The sequence below is a fragment of the Natator depressus genome, chromosome 1 (assembly GCF_965152275.1).
Source record: "Natator depressus isolate rNatDep1 chromosome 1, rNatDep2.hap1, whole genome shotgun sequence".
NCBI classification, from domain to species: Eukaryota; Metazoa; Chordata; order Testudines; family Cheloniidae; genus Natator; species Natator depressus.
Window position 1 is genome coordinate 297647654 of NC_134234.1, and position 25199 is coordinate 297672852.

At 43.0% G+C, this 25199-nt stretch overlaps 1 protein-coding gene across 3 annotated transcripts in view; it reads right to left on the reverse strand.

Annotated features, from left to right (window-relative positions):
- IMMP2L (inner mitochondrial membrane peptidase subunit 2) overlaps nt 1–25199 on the reverse strand; it is an 811025-nt gene that overhangs the window by 775144 nt on the left and 10682 nt on the right. For 2 of the 3 annotated variants that reach the window (XM_074942240.1, XM_074942242.1), the window contains exons 2-4: nt 8828–9064; nt 8274–8361; nt 1368–1505 (exon numbers count right to left, since the gene is read on the reverse strand). In XM_074942240.1, the coding sequence (XP_074798341.1) occupies nt 1368–1505; nt 8274–8306 (171 nt within the window). In that variant the 5' untranslated portion in view covers nt 8307–8361; nt 8828–9064. The remainder of the gene's footprint in view (nt 1–1367; nt 1506–8273; nt 8362–8827; nt 9065–25199) is intronic. The other variant, XM_074942241.1, reaches the window with a different exon arrangement.

Here is a 25199-nt window from a genome sequence, read left to right on the forward strand (position 1 = left end):
CACTTCCTCTCTCCCAACACCTGTCTCTGCTCTTCCTGAGATCTTCATCTACTCCAGAAGTCCAGGAACTTTAATGGAACAGAAGTTGATTCACCCCTAGTCGCTATTATCCTTAAAGAAGAAAGAAAGAGAAGACAATCCCCTTGCTACACTAAGGTAATTTTCACTGGGGGACGGGCGATTGCACTGTCAGAAGAAGATAGATACTACAGCTACACACATTGGAATATGGTCATCAGAATGCAATGAAGCAACGGACAAAGAGAGTCACTCTGACAGAATTGCAAAATTGAAACAGCATCCATTTGAAAAGTCCCAACAACACAGTAAGGGGAAGCAGCGGTGGTTTTCAGTAGCAACAATCTTTTCTTTCCTTTTAAATGTCCCTTTACACTGCAAAAAATATCAGAATATTCATGTGCTTTAGTACACCAGTTTATATCACGAGCATACACTATAACCCCATTAGACTATCACTTTCCCAATAAATAAAATAAGTATTAGCATGATTTCAAGCCATCTATTTTCCAGCTTAAGAATATAAGAACAGCCATACAGGGTATTAAACCAATGGTCCATCTTGCCCAGTATTCTGTCTTCCGACAGTGGCCAATACCAGGCGCTTCAGAGGGAACGAACAGAACAATCGTCAAGTGTTCCATCCCCTGTTGTCCATTACCAGCTTCTGGTGGTCAGAGGTTAGGGACACCCAAGGCATGGTGTTGCATCACTGACCATGTTGGCAATGCTAACCATTGATGGACCTATCCTCCATGAATTTATCTAATTCTTTTTTGAATTCCATTGTAGTTTTGGCCTTAACAACATCCCCCGGCAACTAGTTCCACAGGTTCCTTATTGAAATGATACCTGTACACAGTCATGAGTAATAATAGGTCTGGTAATAGTTGTTTTTTCTTTTAAAATTAAAATGCATAGTGTTTTAAATAGAACATTTCATAAACAAACAACTCCTCCACAGACCCCAAATTCTACTCTGAAATTTTTACTACTGTAAAATGAGTATGTCTGGATTTGCCAAAATTTTAGCAAGATCTATTGTTGAAAAAATACCTTTTTGCTTTCCTTGGTATTATAGTATTCTGTGAAGTTTTACTCCCAAGAGCCTTTTCTTGCCATACTACAGAGTACGCGTGTGACATATTAGAAAGCAGACCACTCCATGACTTAAGGCCCTGTCCATACATTTCATTTTACTACACAATATCAGGAAGGCGGGAAGAGAGAGAGAATCCTTCTCACCTGCACCCTCCACCTTTAAAACTGGGTTATCAGTTATTTAAAATTGAGACACAGGCCTTGCTAAAAACATGGATTTAATTTAACAGTAAATAAAGCTTTGTTACCTGCATTGATGCTCCTTCCACTCTTGCTACACAGGCCACTCTATCTAGAAAAGTCACTGTCACGGGAACAGCAACAAAGAAGCCTTTAAAAAAGGCTTTAATGTATCTCCTCCCCAAGCCTTGAGCCTGTGCCATAATCTGAAAAGATGAAGGAAGAAAATGGAAACGCTGTAAAAACAAGTCTGAAATAATAGCAGGGTTTTTCATCATAATCAAGCAATGAACTCTTATTGATCAATGAACTATAATTTGTCAGTGCTCCTCAGCATCTGCTATGAAAAGATGAATGCATACAACAGAAGAAAAAGTCAGAAACGTGCAGTGATTAAAACAGAGGTTATGTATCTGCTGATATAGACAAATGGAGTTTGATGTCTGGCATTCTCTCATTAACTTTTTATCTATTTTAACCATTTTATGTGGATTTTACTTTTAGAGGTAAGTTTGACATAATGAGTAATAGTCAAGCCATTTGCTTAGTGTAACTGTTAACAGCAGTAAGAAAAGGAGTACTTGTGGCACCTTAGAGACTAACAAATTTATTTGAGCATAAGCTTTTGTGAGCTACAGCTCACTTCATCGGATACATTCAGTGTAGCTCACGAAAGCTTATGCTCAAATAAATTTGTTAGTCTCTAAGGTGCCTCAAGTACTCCTTTTCTTTTTGCGAATACAGACTAACACGGCTGCTACTCTGAAACCGGTTAACAGCAATATAGCCAGATAAAACCCAGTTCTGTATCTGTAGCAAAAACTTATCGACTATAAGGAAACAATAAACTGGAGCATAATGAATCAGAGTATAATGTCAGTGTTTCCAAATATTTTTTCCCTGCCATTGGAGATTATGAAATCTATGGCTAAGAAGAGAAAGAGTTACATTATGCATATGAAAGATGTAATTCATTTTGTAACACAGGACATAAAAGTTCATCCCCATGTCGTACAGTAACACATACACGAAGTGTGTAGCAAACACCACTGCAATTGTTTCAGACACCAGCCCAATGTAATTAGTCATATAAGTCACGTGGACATACAGCACTGCTGTAACTCCTTGATTTATTGCCATAAGTTAAAAGCAGAGTGTAAGACTGGACAACTCAGTAGGCTGGTGATGAAATAGACTTTTCAACTCTAAAGTCACCACTTCATATCCAAGTCTCCTGTCTTGACTCCTGAAACTTTATCCTCTTTCATCCTTGTAACATCCCATCACCTACCACTCCACAAAACACAGCTGCTAAGTGCATCTTCCTTGCCTGGTATTTTAACGACATCACCTCACTCTTTGAATCCATATACTGACTACACTTTTCCACCATATTAAATTCAGGCTTCCTGTCTTAAACTGTCACAGTGCGAAAGACCCTGCTTGTGCAAACTCCAAAAAAGTCAGAACTTGATTTTATAAACTTATTTTTCCAGAAAGCAAGCCTCATTCTCAAAGGTATGTCATTAGCCCTTAATGGGGACTGGCTACCTCAGGGCATTGCTATAAGCAACACAGAATTTCCCTTTTCAATCATCCAGTTTGAATTTCTGTTTCCATCTAATAGATAGTTGGTAGATTTTATATGAGAGGAATTTGGTGAGTCCCAGTTCCCACTCCCATATCACAAACTCATCACCATGCTTTGCAGTACCAGTAAGCACTTCAGGAGAGGCACTGTCTCTTACTATGTGTTTGTATGGGGCCCAATCTCCGTTTGATTCTAAAGTGAGAGATTCTGCACTTAAGGCCAAAATCATTTTATTCATTATAAATTTGCAGGAGTTGGCAACACTATAATTTTCACACACACACACACACACACACACACACACACACACACACAGAGGAGGTGGATGGGGGAGTTCAAAAAATCAGGAAAGATCAAAAACAAATTTAATTTTAAAAAAAATCTCTTAACTTTGAGTCACTTGTAATTTTGAGGATGCTTGATTCATGATTTTGGGGTTGGGACTAATACATTTGTGTCATGTACAAAACCAAGCAATATGTCAGCACTTACAGAAGAGCAATTCATATATTAAATACAACTGATGGCCTCAGTCCAGTTGCTAAATATACATGTGTCCATATCTCTCTCTCACAGATCACCAGCACAATCAGCACTTTTTTTTTTGATGCTCTCACAGATGAGAAACAAATGACTGGATGAATACGACTGAAATATCCTTCCATCCCTAAAAGTGTTCCCCGAAACCCAGTGTTGAAGCACACTGGGGGAGCAAAGTGAAGATATTTATACCTGTGTTTTGCCCATTTCTCTGGTTAAATAAAGTTCTACCTTCAGCACTTTCAGTATACCATATTTCTAGAACAGTAGTTCCCAAACTTGTTCCGCCACTTGTGCAGAGAAAGCCTCCGGTGGGCCGGGCCAGTTTGTTTACCTGCCGCGTCGGCAGGTTCGGCCGATCGTGGCTCCCAGTGGCCGTGGTTCGCTGCTCCAGGCCAATGGGAGCTGCTGGAAGCAGCGGCCAGTATGTCCCTCGGCCCATGCTACTTCCAGCAGCTCCCATTGGCTTGGAGCAGGGAACTGCAGCCACTGGGAGCCGCGATCGGTCGAACCTGCGGATGCAGCAGGCAAACAAACCGGCCCGGCCCACCAGGGGCTTTCCCTGCACAAGCGGCGGAACAAGTTTGGAAACCACTGTTCTAGAAAAAGCTACTTTTTAAGAAGCATTTTAACTTACTGAACTCTCAAAACATAAGATTTATTCTCCTCGCCATGAGTGCAACTCTGCTAACTTTAATAGCAGTTATTTGTGCATAGTTAGGAGAATAGACTGGGCCCTCCTCTGAAGTCTAGAGTCATCCAGTATGACTATGCGGAATGAACAAAGTATTTTTGGAGGAAAATATTGTAGTTCTTTTAATAATTTGGTTCAATCTTCTTAACTACAGAATTTTTAAGGGTTTCAGAGTAACAGCCGTGTTAGTCTGTATTCGCAAAAAGAAAAGGAGTACTTGTGGCACCTTAGAGACTAACCAATTTATCTGAGCATAAGCTTTCGTGAGCTACAGCTCACTTCATTGGATGCATCGGTTAGTCTCTAAGGTGCCACAAGTACTCCTAGAATTTTTAAAGTTACATATTATAATTTCTTATTGTTTACTCCTTGTCAGAAACACAGTTGTGCTACACAGACTATTTGTATTGTAAGACAGTCTAAGTATATTTAATTAAATAATATTACAAATTGCATTTCTGTCCCAGACATGGAAGAGTAGCTTCATAAAGTGTTAAACTTGTGTAACAAGAGCCAGCTCTGCAAAATAAATGATAAGCACGTTTTTCACTTGCTTGGGCGCTAGGTTTGTATAATTTTTGGTGGTGCCTAGAACGCATCCAAGTCTGCCACACACACACACACACCTGCCTTGTAAGCCGATTTTTTTTTTATTAAATAATGTAAAAATGGACTGGAAACAGTAAGCGTTTAACAGTTTCCCTATATTGCACAATGTGGGGAAGTGTGGGGGGATGAGGGCTCTGGCTGGGGGTGAGAGGTTTGGGTGGGGGCTCAGGTCTAGGGTAGAGGGTTCTGGGATGGGGGGATGAGGGCTCTGGCTGGGGGTGAGGGTTCTAGGATGGGGGGGTTGGGTGTGGGAAGGGTCTAGGGCAGAGGGTGTGGGGTTGAGGGCTGCAGGGTGGGGCCGGGGATGAGGGGTTCAGGGTGCAAGACTGGTGAAGGGTCAGGGCCCGGGGGGAGGGCTGCCATCATGTCACATGTGCCTCCTCCCTCCACAGACCACAGCAGCAGCAGCCACCTCAGCCTGCCCCGCTCCCTTTTAGCCGGAGTGGTGCTGGTGGGCACAGCATGAAAGGAGCCAGCCAGCAAGGGAAAACTGCGTGGGGAACAGCAGCCAGCCGCTGCCCAGGGACGTAACAAGGGAGGTGTGCGGAGGCAGTGGGCAGAGCTGAGGGAGAGGCCCAGCCCCAAACATTGGTGGAGCCAAGCCCCCATGCTCTGAATATTGGTGGAGCACGGGCACCACAGGCCCCTGTAACTCACCGCCTATGTTCACTTGAATTCTTTACAGATTTCAATATTTTATCAATGATAAGATCTTTCACCCAAAAGACTGAAATATCTTTTCTATCATTCTTGATGTTAGCCTTCCATGAGATTTAAAACTCTTCTCCAAATGATTTTCCTCATGTGGATCTTTATCACCATCTGTGATACTTGGTGATAAGAGAGGCATAACTGATGTACAGATTTAATATGTCTACCTCTACGATTCAGTGACTTTTCTCCCTGTACATTAGAGTTCATTAACTCATTTTCTCTGAAATCATTCTCAATTTGCTTCATTTACTTTTGCAAAGTATCTGAAACAGGTTGTGAAGCACAAAGTTAAAAACTTACTGATCCTAAACAAATTTAACAAATACTGTATTTCCATCTTATTGTTTTAGAGCAAACTATTGGCTGAATCAGCTGAAACTCACTCCTAGAACTATTCCATACAAAATACAGCCTCTGAGATCACCTTCCTTGCCCATCAAACCAACCATGTCATACCACCCTCTTTCATCAGTCCCCTCACTGGCTCCCCCTTCTCCACTGCATCACTTCCAAGTTTTCTGCCTTCACTTTCTAGGCCCTGCATAATTCTACACCTCCCTATATCCAGTCTTGGCTCTTATGTCCCTTCCCACCCACTCCACTCCTCCAGTGATGTCAGCCCTAATACCCTGTTTGTGCACTTCCCCCACCACCAGCTCCACCAACTCCTATGCACGGATGACCCTTTGTAAGCTGCTCTGCCAGACTACTACCCTCTCCTTGTTTAAATCCATCTTGAAGACACACTTCTGTGATACCTACAAGAAACTATCCAAATACATTAAAAAAAAAAAAAAAACTTCTTTAATCCATCAACATATGCATTAGCCTTCACCAACTACATGATATTATTGGTGTTTCCCCTGTCCTTCCTACACAAGCCCACCCTAATGTCTTGTTACCCACTTGTTGCTTCATGCCTAATACTAGTTTGTAAGCTTTTTTGGCCTATGATCATGCCTTATCTGTGTTTTAAAGCACCTCACACACTCTTGGTTACGTGAGATAATTAATAACCAGCATGACTAAAGGACTTAAGAGCAAAACTAAACGTTGTTAAGACAAAATATTGCATTCCCAATGTATATCCTAGTCACTATCTAGTTACTTTGGGGGTGGGAGGAATAAATATTTTTGTCAGTCACTGACTGAGCTTCAGGGATTTGATGCGAGACGTAAGTGCTTTAAGAATATACTGTATGTTACCATGCGTACATGTGACTCATGGAAAAACAGCAGCCACCACCAGAAGCTGAGCTCAATACAAGTAACAGGATTCCAAAGTCCCCTGGCTCCAGTGACAGTTGTGCTGCAAGTCTCCAGCACGTTCCTTCCTTCCCTACCCAGCTTAAGATGCCTGCAGAAGTCAAAAGCCTCAGGTTTCTCCTCGCTCTGGTAGAGCATGCAACCCTCCTGGCTCCCTACTCAGCTTCCTTGAATCACCTGCCTCCTGCCCCCAGTACAAGATATGCTTCCTTTTTTTGCATTTGTTTTGTTTAACATTATCAGGAGCTGAAGTGGACCTAAATAGAGTATACATCAGATCCATGATTCCTGCTGACATAGTAAGGCTCACAATGCATCCATTGGCATTTAGAAGTTTTGCAGGGAGGCAAAGCTGGGAAAGGAAGCAGGAGTCAAGATTCAGAACTTAAGCAGCAAAGTGAGGCCAGAAAATTGGGTTATCTAATTCATGAAAGCAAAGGAGCCTGGGGAAACATGGAGATAGTCAAGACAAATTCCTAGTTTAGAATTTAAAGATGTATTGTTCGAAGGCTGTTACTAACACGTTATCACATTTTAAAACTCTAATGTGGATAAGGCAGTGCAGACTTTAACACACACTAAAGTTGCTGAGTTGCAGACTATGCTGCCACTAGCATTTATCTTGTCCAACTAATACATTAAAATACAACTTACTAGTGTTTTAAAACGTGGATACATTTTTCATCCCAATTTAGACAAGCCCATTGTCTCTAGACATACCCCTAAACTCTACTGGGTTCCTTGCTCCCTAAATCACACCATAAAGCATAATTTCCCCACCACAATAGTGCCTTACAAGCTTAGGAGTCCTGCAGGGCACTCTGCTCACTTCCTCCCAGTACATGCCAAACATACTATGACTCAAGAACCTTAATGCTAACTAGAAGGAGGATGCAGAAGGGTTACACAGTGGTGAGCAACCTGCAGCCCGCAGGCAGCCCGTCAGGGTAATCCACTGGCAGGCTGCAATTTGCCGTTCCTAGCCAATGGGAGCTGCAGGCAGTTGTGACTGTGGATGGTCAATATAAACAAACCATCTTGCAGCCCGCCAGCGGATTACCCTGATGGGCTGCGTGCACCCCACGGGCCACAGGTTGCCCACCACTGGGTTACAGAAATGTCCTGAGTCTGGTAAGTACATTCTAGCTCACAAAAAGCATGACATCTGATCTCTTAAATGAATATTGGTGTCACACTGGTCATCAATATCATTGAGAAACACATATATGGATGCTGCATAAGGAGTTATGCGTATACGCTGAAAATATGTTGTTAAAGTTTGTGTCTGGGGGTTGGTCACCAGTATAGGTGAAAAAACAGATTTTCTGTCAGACAAGAGATGTGTATCCATCTATCTGTTTACATGTAAATTGAGTCACCTTGTTCACAACAGGTCTCTTATCACTTGTCTGAACTGAATGAAAACAAGAAGACTGTGAGAACTTCAGAAAGCAACTAACAAGAAAAATGGTGGAAGGAGAGAACCATATCTTGAGGTGCACATTAAAGGTCTGCTCTTCTATATTTGGAAGACAAAGACGACATCCCAGTATCCCTCACCCAGGAAGTAAATGGACAGCAAATTTTCTTCATGAAAGTGTGATCTCAACCAGGCTTCACTGGAAACGCTGATACTCCCGGAGGAATTCTGCACCAAAAAAATTTAAAGTTCTGCATCTTTTATTTGTCAAAATAACACTATATAACCATACCCGTATCAATTATGTGGGTAATTTATTTCAAAATATCTGTGAGCAAGTCCATAACAATACAATACAAAAAAGATTCCCCTGCGCGCACAGGGATAAAGAAACCCCTACGACAACCCAGTTCCTGTTTCTCTATTATGCTTTTGCTGGGCACCTCCGTCTGCGTGTATCATCTGTCAGCTGGGCAGATCTTGGAGGAAAACTCTGCCGCTTCAGGCTCTGACACCCACACCCCTCTTACCCCCCTCCCTTCCCCCCCCCCAAGCCCAGCCATAGGGCACCGCCACCAGCCCAAATACGCACACCCCCTGCTCTCAGAACCCCCCAGTCCAAACACCCACACCTCTTAACCCCAGAGCCCAGCCGCAGGGTGCCACCCCAGCCCAGACAACCACACTCCCCTACCCTTCAGAGCCCAGGGATCAAGAGAGAAAAAGTCCGATGCTGGGTCCTGGGCTTGAATGGAGTTTGCTGCATGCCGCCTCCTTCCTTCAGGATGTGCTGGGAACTGCAGCTGCCCAGAACCCTCCAGCTCCCCCTCTCACTCCCCTTTGGCAGTGTCCTGTATTTACGAACTGGAGAGCTGGTCTCTGCTGGGTCCAGTGGCCCCTAGTGGCAGCCAGCAGTTCTGCGGCACCAATTCTGCAGGGGAAAATGAAATTCTATGTAGAACATTAATTCTGTGCAACTTCTGCATTGCGCAGTGGTGCAGAATTTCCCCAGCATTAATGCTGGAGAGAACTTTGGGTGAGAAACTTCTTTAGACTGGAGGTTAACCTGTTAGTCAAGTTGAGTCTCTAAAAAGCATCTTATGATTTTGTTTTATATGTAAATGGAGGTTACTTACCTGTAATTGGAAGTTTTTCCAAGATGTTTGGTCCCTAGCTGTATTCCACACATGAGCACCATGCTTCTGAATCTGAAATTTTCTTGCAAGCAACATCTGTTAGTCCACATGTGCACCATAGCTCTCCTTGTGCTCCAGAGGGTAGAAAGGACAGTGTGGACTGATGACTTTCCAATTCCTACTCTTATTACAAATCCAGAGAAAGAGGATGGAGTGCCGGTAGTGCAGTACAGATACAGATCACCCGTCTCAAAGAACCTCCAGTTACAAGTAAGTAATCTCCATTCCTTCTACAAGTGATGGTCTCTATGTGTATTCCACACATGGGAGATTAACAAGCAGTGGTCAAACAGGAGGTGGGTGCAATAATACAGAAGTGATAGCTGACTATAGTACTGCTGTTCCCACAGCTGTATCTGCAGTAGAAGACTTAACCAAAACATAATGTCTCATGAAGGTGGGCAAGGAGCGCCAGGTAGCTGCCCTACATATCTCTAGTAGAAATACATCTCTCAGAGATGAAGCAGAGATTGTCTGTGCTCTGGTGGAATAATCACTCACCCCCTGCAGGGGAGAGATGTGAGCTGGTTGATAGCAGAGGATAATACAGCCAGATATACATTTTGAAAGTCTCTGCACTTGATATATATCAAGATATATCCTGACCACTTGAGCTCTCTGTTACAGAAACTAACAGTTTAGGTGCCTAATAATTCTTGTTCTTCATAGAGAAAAATCCAATGCCCTTCAGATGTCCAGAGAATGATGCATCCTCTCTTCATCAGAGGTATGCAGTTTAGGAAAAAATATTAGCAAGTGGATGGTTTGATTCATCATATTAAACTCAGAAACTACTTTATGGATAAACTTTGAGTGGTGCCATAGCAAGACCTTCTCTTTATGGAAGATAGTATATGGCAGGTCCACAATGAATGCCCCAACTCACTGACTTTTCTGGCTGATGTTATGGCAATGAGAAAGGCCACTTTCATAAACAGATAGGCCACAGAGCATGTGGCTAGAGCTTTGAAAGGAGATTTAGTGAGAAACAAAAGAATGAAAGCTCATGCCCCAATGGGACCTCAATTTACTAATGCTGGAAAGGTGCTACAAAGCCCCTTTAAAAATGTAGCTGTAGCAGGGTGAATGGAGATCATGCAGTTATCCACTGGAGAATGAAAAGCACTGATTGCTACTAAGTGAACCTGAAGAGAACTAAAGAGAGACTCAAACTTTGAGAGACTCAAAGACTTAAGGGTAAATAAATATTCCAGCACAGCAGGGATCCAGCAGGATTTTGAAGATGGGCTCAGCAATGCAAGTTAAGAGGAAACGCCTCCATCTTGCTGAATAACATCTCCTAGTAGACTTTCCTCCTTTGACTGAGAATGGATTGCACCATTCTGGAACATTAGCACTCTATGTCCAATGTTCATCCAAATACCAGTCTTTGAGCTGCAATTCCAGACTGGGATGCTCAAAAGTATCCTTGTTTTGTGTTAGAAGGTCTGGAAATGGGCGGATTTTTAATAAGTGGCCAAGCTGAGAGCTTCAGCAGATCCATAAACCAGAACTGTCTCAGCCAGTTGGGAGCAATAAGGATGATTAGAGTTCTGTCCTGACAGATTTTCTGTAGGACCTGTGATATTAACAGAATGGGAGCAGCAGGGCATCTCACATCAAGCCCTTGCCCAGAGCAACTAAGAGTACATGTTAGTTGCATATAGACAGCAACTAAGAGTATATGTGAGCAGACTGATAACTTTCACAGTAGGAATACAAAAGTACAGAATTTTAGGTTTGGACTTGTGAATCAAGGTGAAAATGAATATGGAGTTTTAGGAGCAGGCGCTATAAGAGAACTCTAGGGTGGATAAAAATCAATTTAAATAAAAAAAACAGGATTTTTTTTAATTTAAATCAGATTTTTTTGATAAAATGCTTTTTGAGGAAAAATCTATCTGAAGATAGTTTTAGGTAAGATACATTATAGCTCAAAGATATCTCATCATGGAATAGGAATTATAAATTCTAATTCTATAGTAGGAGGCAATATATTCATGTAATGTTTAAGAAAAATTCTGTAAATGAGTTCCAAGAGTTCATGGATTAGGGACCCCAATCTTATGGGGTTCCAGGGGCTTCTGAATAGATTTAGGTTAATCTACCCAATGGGACTCAGTGCTCAGTCTAGAAGATACCATCAGAGATGCTTAGTTTTGCAGTTCTCAAACTGTGGATTTGTCTCTCCAGAGATAACATGCTTGTTAACAGCAAAAATGTTTTAAAATAAATAACTAATATATAGAGGTGAGAAATAACAGACCACAACCCTATTGTGCCTCTGCAAATTTGTGTACACAGAGTCAATCTCTTACCTCTATCTAAAAGTGCAAAGTTTCAAAAAGTTCAATGAACAGAAGATTGTTGGGGGCAGAATACATCAGGACAAGGAAAAGAAGTCTGGAGATAAATGTGAGAAGGGAGGGATAGGCAGTAGAAACAAAAGTGAAACTGTTTGAGCAGCATATTCCAGAAGTCTTGAGGTCTTTCTGAGTGTAGCCTTCATTGATTTGAGATCTCTCACTAGAAGGGAAAACCTATAATGGCAGCATGACATAAAAGAGACACAGTTTGGGAATATTTTAATGAAGTTCCTCTACCTGTGGGTAAGAGAGGCATGCATGCAAAATGCAAACAGTGCAAAAAAGAAATGCAAGGCCTGCTTGCCTGTACGAAACAACATCATGAGAAGCGTTCCTTCTCAGGAGAAAGCTGTGTTGAATATGATGGAAGGAACATGTCTCAACATGCAGGATCTTCAGATTGATAAACTTTTTTATTTCATACTTCTTTCTTAAGGACTGCCCTGTCTTCCTTCTTGACTATTCTTCAATTCTCATGTTTGAGCAAAAAATATAATTGTTACTCTATGGTACTATCATTTTAGATGCAGTTGTGAAAAAATAAATAGCTGAAATAGGCAGATCTTCCTTTTATGATTTCACCTTTAAAGTAGTACTGAGTGTCAGTGAATGCAATGAGTAATACTAAATGAGCGGTATGGTAATAATAATTAAATAACTGCACTGACTTATTTTGTTTAGGAGAATCCATCCTCAACATACAGGATTCTGAACACTATCCACCTTCAAGATCACCATCATTTTCTATAGTTTCAGAGTTATCTGCCAATCATAGTGTTTCAGTCACACCATGTATGTCACATAGCCACAGTATATCACCTGTAGCAAAAAGAAAAAAAAAATCTCCATCATCCAGAAACAGCCATAGATAAATTTGTCATAAGAACCATCAGATCACAAAATGAGGTAATTGATGAAAATATTGCCCAGTTTGTTTATGCAACAAACTCTCCTTTCCATATAATTGAGAACGCATACTTCATTAACATGGTTCAGTCATTAAGACTAGGATACAGTCCACCCAACAGAGCAGATGTCTCAGGCAAATTGCTGGACAAAGTGTATAAAAGAGGAATTGAGCAGTGTGCAAAAGGTCTAGAGGGTAAAATTATTAACTTGAGTCTTGATGGGTGGAGCAATGTCCACAATGATCCTGTTGTACGTGCTTGTGTGACAACAGAAGAAGGGAATGTCTTCCTTACAGAAACAATTGATACATCAGGAAATGCACACACAGCAAAATACTTACAAGTAGCAGCACTAAAAGCTATAACAAACTGGGGGGGGAATTCAAATGTCTAGTATGCAGCTTGGTCACAGACAATGCTGCCAATGTATCCAAGATGAGAAGAAATTATTTAGAAGAGAGTCCGAAGCTAACATACAGTTGCAGTGCTCATTTGATGAACCTCCTAGGCAAAGACTTCAGTGTTCCAGAAATAAAGGCTAATGTTGTTGAAATTGCAAAATATTTCCGTAACAACCACTCTGAAGCAGCTGCTCTGAAAAAATGGGAGTAACCAAGCTAACTCTCCCACAAGACATGCGATGGAATTCATTAGTGGACTGTTTTGAGCACTGTATCAAGAACTGGCCTAATCTGATGACAGTTTGTGAAAAAAATCATGAAAAAATAGATGGCATTGTCACACCCAAAGTTCTCAACATTGGGCTTAAGAGAAATGTCAGACAGATTCTGAGTATCCTGAAGCCTATTTCTGTAGCCTTGAAATAGCTGTTTTATTGAGGACGCTGTTGAAATTTGGAAGAAACTGAGTGAGATCTTAAAGAAAAATATGCAATGACAGAGTTAAATTACAAGCATTAAAAAAAAAAAACACACACAATGGGACAGCACTGTTTCCCAGCTCATTTTCTTGCAAATATTCTCAATACTCGGTACAGGATCAAACCTTAACTGCTGAAGAAAAGGAGCTGGCTATGACAGGGACATGTACATCAGGCAGCCATCCAGCAATCCTCCCTCCATAATGCCAACTATAATAAACTTCAGAGCTAAGGGTGAACCATTGAAGAAATACATGTTTGCTGATGATGTTTTAAAGAAAGTCACACCAGTGAACTGGTGGATATCACTTAAGCACTTGGATCCACAAGACTGTTGAAGTGGTAATCTCACTTTTAACAGCAGTAGCTTCTTCTGCCAGTGTAGAAAGAATATTTTGTTCCTTTGAACTAATTCATTCCGAATTGAAAAATCGTTTGGGACCTGAAAAAGCAGGAAAGCTTGTTTTTCTTTTCCAGATTATGAACACACAGGAAAATGAAGGTGAAGACGACTGAGTTAGCTGCAGAAGCCAATATTTTAAGTTTCTCATGATGACCTGGCTGACATAGTTGAGTTGAAATATTAAAAAAAAAAAAAAAAAAGTATTTAACTCTTTTAGTTAAAAACAATTTTAACAAAAACAAACCTGATTTTAAAAAACTTGGATGTTTAACTAAATTCAAAAGTGCATATGCTTGTTTTGCTAAATTACTACATGTTTGCTGTTGAAGGAAAAAAAATCCAGAATACATAATGTTGTTTTAGTTAAATAAAACAATTTAAATGTCTGTCTGGTGATGTTCTCCTCTTAATACAGCATGGCAAGAAAATCCTCCAAATATTAATCATTAACCTGTTGAATTGGAGATAGTTCACCTCCCAATGACTTCATAACTATCTGCTTCAATTACCTTTGGTAAACGAAATAACCAAACCATCATTTATTTTCTGGCATAGCTGTAAAACTAATCTGAAAAATTTTCAAAAAAGATCACTTTAAAAATGTATAGTGTGTACCTTCTAAAAATGAAACCGACATCTGAGTTGTGAAGAATATGTATTAAGGTTATAACAACCAACAAGAATGCACTTTTATGTAGAAATCCATGATTAAATCGAGTCTTCCTGATTAGTGATTTAAATCAAATCCACCCTGTATATGAATCTAAAAACATTACTCAAGACTAAATGTTTCAATGGTCCCAAACTGACAATTTTAATTTTTTTTTTTATATATAGGAATTTCCCACAGAATGGAATTTCTGGTTCCCAACTAACTCTAATCATAACTATTTGGACACTATTTGCACAGCTCATAGAAATTTACTAGGCTTTTTACTCTAAGAGCAATGAAAGATAATTCAGTTTCCATATTAAACAGATATTTTGCAAGTCTGATGCACAAAACAACTTCTTAACATAAAAATTCAACAACAAAAGATAGTGTATCAAAATACTTATAGAAAGATTAGATTAATGATGTTTCACAACATAAATCATTAAGTGATAATGGGTTTGAGCAGTTTGGGTTTTTATTAAATTTCACAGAAAAAAAAACTTCAGGACAATAAGAAAATACATTCTGGTAAAAAAATATCTCCATATAAATAGTCACAAGAAATGATTAATATTAGTGAATAAAAACAAAAGTTTTAGAAAAGTTTAAAACCTAATAGCCTTCTGTGATACTTTGATTTCAAAATTTCACATTGGAAAGTTCTTCTGCTTCCCGAAATATATAAAGCAGAGTTTATGTAGCTCCTGAAGCACACAAATAATTGTAGATTTTATGCCAGCAGGTAACTAGCCTAAATGTGGCTAGTGTGTCAATGGAACAGGCTAGGTATTTACCCTTCCAAAGAGTCATTCCTTGGGGGGGGGGAGTAAATAAATTAGAGGACTTCAAACAATTCAACGAACACAGCACATATTCTGGATCGATAACCAGCCAGAAGCACCTTGTATATATTAACAAGTCATAGCACATGAAAATGCTGCTGCAGGAACAATTATTGAATAGCAAGGGTAGACAGAAATAACCTGGAAATGTGTGCCCTTTTCACAATGTTTACAAATTAGTCTTTTTTTTTTAAATGTAAAAACAAGTAATAGACAACTGATCATCATAAAACAGCAACCTTGCTAACTCGAGATTTAGTACAGAAAACTTGTTTAAAATCACAACACTGCACAGAATAGCAAGGATCAAGTGTTGGTACATAACAGGTCAAAGTACAAAGAAGTTCACATTGTGCAACTCAGAGATTAGGGCAGATGGAGCACAGCATTATCTGGACTGAAGTGTTTGGTGCACAAAAGGTCCAAGATTATAATGAGCCTCTAGTGGGTACTACAACATATGGAACAGAGATGCTATTTAGATTGCTCTCTACATATAAATGTTATTTTGATTCCCTACGCTTGCCTGCACATTAGAAGACACTGTTTATCAAGCAGCCTGCAGAATCCCATTAAGTAATATGCAGAAAGCCCCAAGTTACAATATATTTGCAAATATAAGCACTTAAAAATTACTCTCAGAAGTGCAATGGGAAGTATAGCAGTAAAAACACGGTGTTAGCAGTCATCCACAAAGAAAAGAAAATGACCCTTGATGTTCCTTTACAAGAAAACATCTGGGGGAGAAGAGGCAAGCAATCACAGCCTACACGTGAAACAACTACAAAACCAAAAATTATATCTGTTTCTTCCTCTCTTCTCCACTTAAATAACTAGTTTAGGTCAAAAACAAGTGACTATATTTACATTACCTTGTAGCCTTTTATTTTATTTAAAGTGAATTTTGTAATGTGGTATTACACCACCCCGGGTTCGGCTCTGGGAGTAACAGTTTCAAGCTTAACAGAGTGAAAGTTTGTCTAAATCTAAAGCAAGTAGAAGAGTACGTCTACACTTGCCAGTTTTAGCGCAAAAAGTCAGATTTTTGTGCAAAAACTATGCTAGCATCTTCACTGGAAATCCATATTTTGCGCTGAAACTGCTGAGTTTCAGTGCAAAAATAAAACCACCCCAACGAGAGTCTTTTTGCACTGATGCTTTTGCGCTGATGTGCCAGTGAAGACTCTTGATTGCTTTTACAGGTCTAACTGCCCTCTGGAGCTGTCCCACAATGCAGAGCGGCAGCGGCTACTCTTTAAAACTCAGCAGTCCTGCCTGCACATATGCGCCCCCCCTCCCCTTTAGCTCCTTTCTGACAGCCAGTGCTGTCACTGCTCCAGGACACAAAACAAATCATTATTGTGGAATGCTCCGGCTGCCTCCCACAATGCAAACAGAGGTAGGCAGACAGAACGTGCTGTGCAGAATCAGGGAGGGAGGCGGGGACTCAAGTCAGGGTCTCCCTCTCCTTCTGCCTCAGGACTGGTTGCTTCCGGCGGCTGTCACACACATATATCCACCCCTGCCACAATAATGATTTGCTTTGTATCCCTGAGCAGTGCATAATGGGATAGCTACCACAGTGCACTCCTCTCATCTGCTATGCAAGTGCTGCATATGTAAACACGCTCTGACGCCTGTGAACACAAACCAGCGTTTTTCTTTTAGCACTTTCCTGGCACCGACAAAACTGTCAGCGAAAAAACTCTGCAAGTGTAGACACAGACTTAGAGTCTCTAGGAACACAAGGACCAAGTGTAGTGACGACCACATATATTCACAAGTAGAAGGTTTAGTCTCCTTTACAAGTTTTATTAAAGTTACAATTAAAGTTATGAATACCCAAGCACATAGAAATTCTCTACAGACCTATGCACAAGTTACAAATATAAATATACTCACATCCTTAACAGTAGTGTTAGGGTCTGATGGGTCTCTCATGGTTTGATTATCAGTAGACGGATGGTTCCTGCTGGAGTTTCCTATAGGGAGCTCAATATTCCCACTCTGGGTACCCTCTTTTATAATGTAATTCTGACTATACCCGATTAGCATTTCTGCACTTAGTGCACTTTGCAGTTAGGGTATGTGTTAGAAAAATGTGATTACCGGGTATCTTGTAATTACTTTTACTGTTAATTTTTCCGCAGTATCACCCATTGGTACATCTCTTCCCGTAATCTTAGGGCATCAGGTTATTCTTTGGTCACTTACTTATGTCAAGCATTTCTTAGCTCCAAGGCCTAGTATGGCTAAGCTAAAATCTTTCTGCCTGTTGGCCTTGCATTTCATCCCCACGTACTTAGAAGGAATAATCATGTATTAGATATCTAACTAATGATCAATTTTATACTTCTATAATCCTACAATTTAACTCTGTGTAACATATGATTATATATGACATTACATGTTAGTTAATTATAATCACACAATAAATGAATAATAAACTAAAATCACTGGCTACAACCTTATCTCCACAAACCAATTAAATGTCTGGTTTTTGGTCAGTTTATCAGAAGAAAAATAATTTTGTGCACGTCAATGTCACTGTGGAAGCATCCACATCTATGTGATTTGCAAGGAAAACAGGGAATGATTTCAAAATACAAAAGTACAACAGAAAAGCAAGTGAGCTTGGTTTTGCTACATGCTGTGAAATATAAAATCAAGTGGAAAACAGAAGTTTTCTGCTTTAAGTATGACTGGTCCAACTTGCAAAACTAGTTAACTGCTATTCTAGTAGCTGTAATGAATGAGATAAAGCTAATTGTTAACCAGTTACCTTAAAAGAAAAATTGTGTGGCCTCTTTACATCCTTGTGCCTTTTTTGTCATCTTTCATAGGCGCTTTAAGGCCACAAGGGACAACTATGATCATGTAGTCTGACCACGGGCATGTCCAATATTTTGCACTGTGCAGGTCAGTGGTGGGCAACCTGTGGCCTGTCATGGTAATCTGCTGGTGGGCTACCAGACAGTTTGTTTACATTTGCCCAGCCACCCACAGCTCCCATTGGCCGGGAACGACAAACCGTGGCCGCTGGGAGCTGCGGGCGGCCAGGCAAATGTAAACAAACTGTCTGATGGCCGACCAGGGGATTACCCTGACGGGCTGCGTGACACCCACGGGCCACAGGTTGCCCACCACTGGTGTAGGTGCATGCATACAGATTTAACAGTTATTGTCTCATTTATGAGAAGGTGCATATCTGAGGCACACAGAAGCTATATATGTAGGCAGGCCAAGGGACTACTGGCTGCCACTTCCAGTGGCTCCCACTGGCCTGGAGCAGCGAACCGCGGCCACTGGGAGCTGCGATCGGCCAAACCTGTGGACGCGGCAGGTAAACAAACCAGCTCGGCCCGCCAGGGGCTTTCCCTGCACAAGCGGCAGAACAAGTTTGGGAACCACTGCTCTACCGAGATCCCCTTGAGAGGGGAAGGAAGACTTGGTCCATTCAGGAGGCCGAACTGTGCCTACTGAGCTCTATGGAGCAACAAAAACTGTGGACTATTTCCCCTTTCCATCTCCCATACTGGCCTGTGACAAAAGTAACTCAATAGGCTGTGACTCTTGCCACTACACTGTGAAAGGAAGGTCACATAGGGGCCTTAGTGAGTTTCTGAGACCCCTGGATCCACCAGGAAGTGAAGGACCCACAATTAAAGGCTCGGAACTTTGTCACTATATATTAGTTCTACATAAGTTTTCATTTGGGAGTGTTTTCTAGTTCCAAAAGGAGGCCTATTAATCTTTTTCCTCCTATAGTTTTCCCCCTATTCTTCTATCATACCAATTTATCTAATGGCACGTGTGTGGGGCATGATGCTGATACAGAATAATTCAGGAATACTGCTCTGTATTAATGTACAAGTACTGTGTGTGACTGGCTTATGGGAATGTTTACTGTATAATAATACAGGGTTATTTTACTGCATGCATTAGTTTAGTTTAATAACAGGGCTATCAGGAAACAAGCAGGAACACAACACTATGGGTTCAGATAAAACACCTCCTAGTAAATGGGTCAGAAGGTTAAGAAATAATAGCTGGGCTTCCAGCTGTGAAGATACGACTTTTTGGTTCCAACCCAAAGTTACACAGCTGTTTTGCCAGTGCTGGGAGTGGACTTGATACTGTCAAAAAGTAAGCTGATGGGGCAAAGGGACAAGAGCAGCTGTCAATGAGCTACTCACAAGGGGCAGACTAACACATGCAGGCCCTGCGGAGTGGGTCTGAAGCAGCTGGGCCTTCCTAAGCTTTCAGGGGATGGTAAACCTCAGGTAAAATAGTCATGAGCATACACTGTTTAGTTGTTTTTAAATCCTTTTCTGTGTTCTTACTGCTAAGATTGAACAACACTTTTTTTAAAAGAAAGCTGCCTGGTCACTGTATTAACTCCTGCTCACAGCTCCCAGAGGGAGGTCTTGCAAGTTCCAAGCCCAGCTTGTTCTGCTGGGAAAATCACAGTTAGTACACAGTGCGCTATAGCAGGAGACCAAGTCTCTTCTAGATGGAATCCCATGATTCTCCCAAAGATAGGTTAAGGCAATAGGCCTAACACCTGACAGGGGGTGCATTTAGAGGCACCAGAGAAGGATTCAAGGTGCAGCTAGCCCTGAAATTATTTCAGCAGAATTCTTAAAGTCCATCTATGGAACATTATAAACATTCACTGGTGCAACAAACAGAAGTCACCAGCCACCTTAAGGACTCAATATGGTGTAATCCAGGGGTCGGCAACCTTTTAGAAGTGGTGTGCCGAGTCTTCATTTATTCACTTTAATTTAAGGTTTCGCGTGCCAATACTACATTTTAACGTTTTTTAGAAGGTCTCTCTCTATAAGTCTATATATTATATAACTAAACTATTATTATATGTAACCAAGGTTTTCAAAATGTTTAAGAAGCTTCATTTAAAATTAAATTAAAATGCTGATCTTACACCGCCGGCCCACTCAGCCCGCTGCTGGCCTGGGGTTCCATTCACCTAGGCCAGCAGCGGGCTGAGCGGGGCCTGTGGCCAGGACCCCGGCTGGCAAGGGGCCAGCAGCCAGAACCCCAGACCAGCAGCCAGAACCCCAGACCAGCAGCGGGCTGAGCGGGCCTGGTGGCCAGGACCCCAGACCAGCAGTGGGCTGAGCAGCTCAGCCCGCTACCGGTCTGGGGTTCCATCCACTGGCTCCCGGCTGCCGGCCCCGCTCAGCCCACTGCCAGTCTGGGGTCCCGGCCCTGTCCACATAGAGTAGGTACCTACTTTCTCCCTGGTTCTGGCCCATTCTCTTCCTCTCTCTGCACTGAGGTGAGTGTGGGAGTGCACTGAGAACAAGGCTGGGGGTGAAGGAGCAGGTTGGGGTGCAGGGTCTGGCCAGGAGCTAGAACGGGGGAGGGGGCTCAGGGTTGGGGCAGGAGGTTTGGGTGTAGAGCGCTTACCTGGGTAGCTCCCATTTGATGCAAGGGGTGCAGGTGAGAATGTCGGTGTGTGTGTGCAGGAGCTCCCATTTGGTACTCAGGGTGGGGGTGGGGATGTGGATGTGGGGGTGCAAGAGTCAGGGCACGGGGTAGGGGGGCTGGGTATGTGGGGGGGGGGGTGCCGGAGTCAGGGCTAGGGTGTGTGGGGGTCAGGGCAGAGGGCTGGGGGGGGTGTGTGCAGGAGCTCCCATTTGGTGCTCAGGGTGGGAATAAGGGGGGTGCAGGAGTCAGGGCAGGGGGCTCGGAGTGTGTGAGGAAGGTGCAGGACACAGGCGGGGGGTGCCGGGTATGTGTGTGGGGGGGGTGCCAGAGTCAGGGCTGGGGTTGTGGGGGGGTGCAGGGATCAGGGCACAGGGCTAGGGTGTGGGGGGGGGGTGCAGGGGTGATGGCAGAGGGCTGGGTGTATGAGGGAGGTGCAGGGGTCAGGGCAGAGGGCTGTGGAGTATGGGGGGTTCAGGGTCAGGGCAGAGGGCTGTGGAGTATGGACTGGGGTCGTGGGGGTACTCCCAGCCTCCTGCCCTGAGTGGCTCACGGCAGGGGGCTGGAGGGGATATGCCGATTCCACCCCCTTCCCCAACGTCCCCGGAGCAGAGAAAGCGAGCGTGCTGCGGCTCCACTTTTCCCTCTCCCCTCCATAGCAAGGGCCGGCAGCTGATCGGCGGCAGGGAGGGAGAGGAGGAGGGGCAGGAACCCAGCACACTGGGGGAAGAGGCGGGGAGGGGGAAGCTTGCCTGCCCTGCAAGGAGAGAGCAGTGGGCGGGGGCGGAAAAGAGTAGGCCGGGCAGGATTTTTAATTGCACACTGCTGTCCCCAGCAGACAGCCATTAAAAATTGGCACGCGTGCCATAGGTTGCTGACTCCCGGTCTAATCTCAAAAAGACAAAACTTTTACCCTTTTTTACCTTGTGGTTCTGACTTCCCAATATCCTGACCCAGCCAATTCTTGACTCCTGTCTCATGACTGCAGACTCTGGCTCTAACCAGTAGGTCTCGCTGCCCACAAACTGGCTGTGGCAGTGTGCCTAAGTTGATGAGACTTAGGCGTTCCCTATAAGGGTATGTCTACACCTCAATTCAAATCCCACAGCTGGCCCACACCAGCTGACTCTGGCTTGTGGGACTCAGGCTAAGGGGCTATTTAATTGCCATATAGATGTTCAGACTTCGGCTGGAGCCTGGGCTCTAAGACCCTTTGAGGTGGGAGGGTCCCAGAGCTCAGGCTGCAGTCTCAGGCCCAACATCAACACCACATAAACAGCCCCATAAACAGCGAAAACCATAAACAGCCCTGTAATGATGCATGACTCACCCCTGGGGTGCCTCCTGATGGCTGTCTGCAAATTAGCTAGTTTTCCAGCTCCGGAGCACCCTCTGCAGGCCAATGTCGTTGCCGCTGCTGGCCCCCGTGTCCCTTCCGGACCCCGGTGCCGCTTTGTCTGGGGGTTCTGCCCCAGCAGTACCCCCTCAGTCTCTGGGTCTCCCCTCCCCAGGGAACCGCCAACCCCCTAATCCCACCTTGCCTCAGTGCCTACTGCCAGTCATCATTTAGCCCCCGCTCACTGGGGCCGACTGCAGCATGTAATGGCCCCTCATCTTTGGCAAGGGCGGGGGGGTAGGACCTGCTGCCTCTGCCTAGCCCCGGGCTGCCCCAGAACCTGGTTTAGGCTCCACACAAGGCCCTGCAGCCTAGGGGGTTGTCAGGCTAGAGCTCCCCAGCCCCTCTTGCCTTTCCCTGCTCAGCTCCCAGGCAGTCAGGTCCTTCCCTCTCAAAAGCTAGAGAGAGTGTCTTAAGCTTCGCTCACTGGCCTTTTATAGGGCCAGCTGCAACCTAACTGGGGCATAGCCCCAGCTGTGGCTGCCTTTCCAATCAGCCTTTGCTTCTCATTCTCCAGGGGAAGCCCTTTCCCAGGCTGGTTTTAACCCTTTCTGGTCTGCAGCAGGTGCCTACCCCACTACAAGCCCCTTAACCAGAGTCAGTTTCCATGGGCCAGCTGCAGACATCTAACTGCAGTGTAGACATATCCATAGAGAATTGAGCTCTAAGCCCACTTCTGTTAGAAAGGATCTTGTGCAACCACTCAGTTATGCCTTCTGTAAAAAGAGATGAAGCTGATACTTGCCTTCCTCCTAGAAGCCCTGCTCAATAATAAGGGCTATAATAGTTCTGTGCACTTTAACACCAGTCAGCAGAAGAGGTTAATCTAAAACTCATGGGGTGAAATCTTGATCCTATTACCAAAACTCCCACTGACTACATTCATGATTTGACTCCCAGAGAGTGCACTTTCTCCTGGGCCATTCTGATAAGAAGATTAGCAGAGACCACAGCAGCCAACCAGCCACCATTTTGTCTCTGTCTAAAGGTTCTGTTTGGCTGCTTCAGAACAATGCAAAAGGCTCAGTGGACCATGATGGTATGTTCCATGCAATTGAAACATTCACAGAATTAAGGCATAAGCCTTTGTATGTTCTACTGTACACTTGCAAATAGTGATTTTCATAGTTTGTAACAACCAAATTTGGACATAGACTTTCCTGAGAACAAATTTAGGCAAATCCAAAAAAAAAACAAAAGCCAAATAGTGAATACTTCCCATTTACCTTTGCTTAAATAAAAATATGTAAATATTCGTGAAGCATCAATAATCCTTGTTAAAAAGAAAATGAAAGACTGCCATCTCTAAAACATGAAAATCTCTGAATCAGACTTTTCCAGCACATTTTGCAACAAGGAACAAATCTTCACATAACATGAGAGGGATGGGAAGTTTCTGAATTCTCCTGGGTTTATGGACAATTAATATTCGAGAATATTAAAGCAAGCCTCTCTCCTGTGCAAGTGGCCTACAGGGATCAATGTGTATGACAATTTAATAACTTAGTAAATGTTGTTACATTTATTTTAAAAATTGTACCAAAGGAAGAAAACAATGAATGATGCTTAAGTTAGATCATCACAGAATATCAGGGTTGGAAGGGACCTCAGGAGGTCATCTAGTCCAATCCCCTGCTCAAAGCAGGACCAATCCCCAACTAAATCATCCCAGCCAAGGCTTTGTCAAGCCTGACCTTAAAAACCTCAAAGGAAGGAGATTCCATCACCTCCCTAGGTAACGCATTCCAGTGCTTCACCACCCTCCTAGTGAAAAAGTTCTTCCGAATATCCAACCTAAACCTCCCCCACTGCAACTTGAGATCATTACTCCTCGTTCTGTCATCTGCTACCACTGAGAACAGTCTAGATCCATCCTCTTTGGAACCCCCTTTCAGGTAGTTGAAAGCAGTTATCAAATCCCCCCCCCATTCTTCTCTTCCGCACACTACACAATCCCAGTTCCCTCAGCCTCTCCTCATAAGTCATGTGTTCCAGTCCCCTAATCATTTTTGTTGCCGTCCGCTGGATGCTTTCCAATTTTTCCACATCCTTCTTGCAGTGTGGGGCCCAAAACCAGACACAGTACTCCAGATGAGGCCTCACCAATGTTAAATAGAGGGGAACGATCACGTCCCTCGATCTGCTGGAAATGTCCCTACTTATACATCCCAAAATGCCATTAGCCTTCTTGACAACAAGGGCACACTGTTGACTCATATCCAGCTTCTCGTCCACTGTAACCCTTAGGTCCTTTTCTGCAGAACTGCTGCCGAGCCATTCAGTCCCTAGTCTGTAGTCGTGCATGGGATTCTTCTGTCCTAAGTGCAGGACTCCGCACTTGTCCTTGTTAAACCTCATCAGATTTCTTTTGGCCCAGTCCTCTAATTTGTCTAGGTCCCTCTGTATCCTATCCCTACCCTCCAGCGTATCTACCTCTCCTCCCAGTTTAGTGTCTCTGCAAACTTGCTGAGGGTGCAATCCACGCCATCCTCTATCATTAATGAAAATATTGAACAAAACCGGCCCCAGGGAACTCCACTTGATACCGACTGCCAACTAGACATGGAGCCATTGATCACTACACATTGAGCCAGACGATCTAGCCTGCTTTCGATCCACCTTACAGTCCATTCATTCAGTCCATACTTCTTTAACAGAGTATGCCAAGTTAGATGGCACTTTCCATTTGCAGAGCGTTTACAAAAATTAACTAGTCCTCCCAGAACCTCTGTAATGAAGGAGTTTGGGCTTTTTAAATTTTTATCAACATTTCACAATGGGATAAACTTGAGGAATATACAAGACCAAAGACAGACTCAGAATAAAGTCACTAAAACATATTTTTCATGCACCTCGCAACAAGATATCAGGGTACAAATTATTACTGTACATTATTTGCTAATGATGCCAAATTGACTGTCATAATATGGAACTCAGTGTTTCTTCAGATTAGTTTCTTAAGTCATACG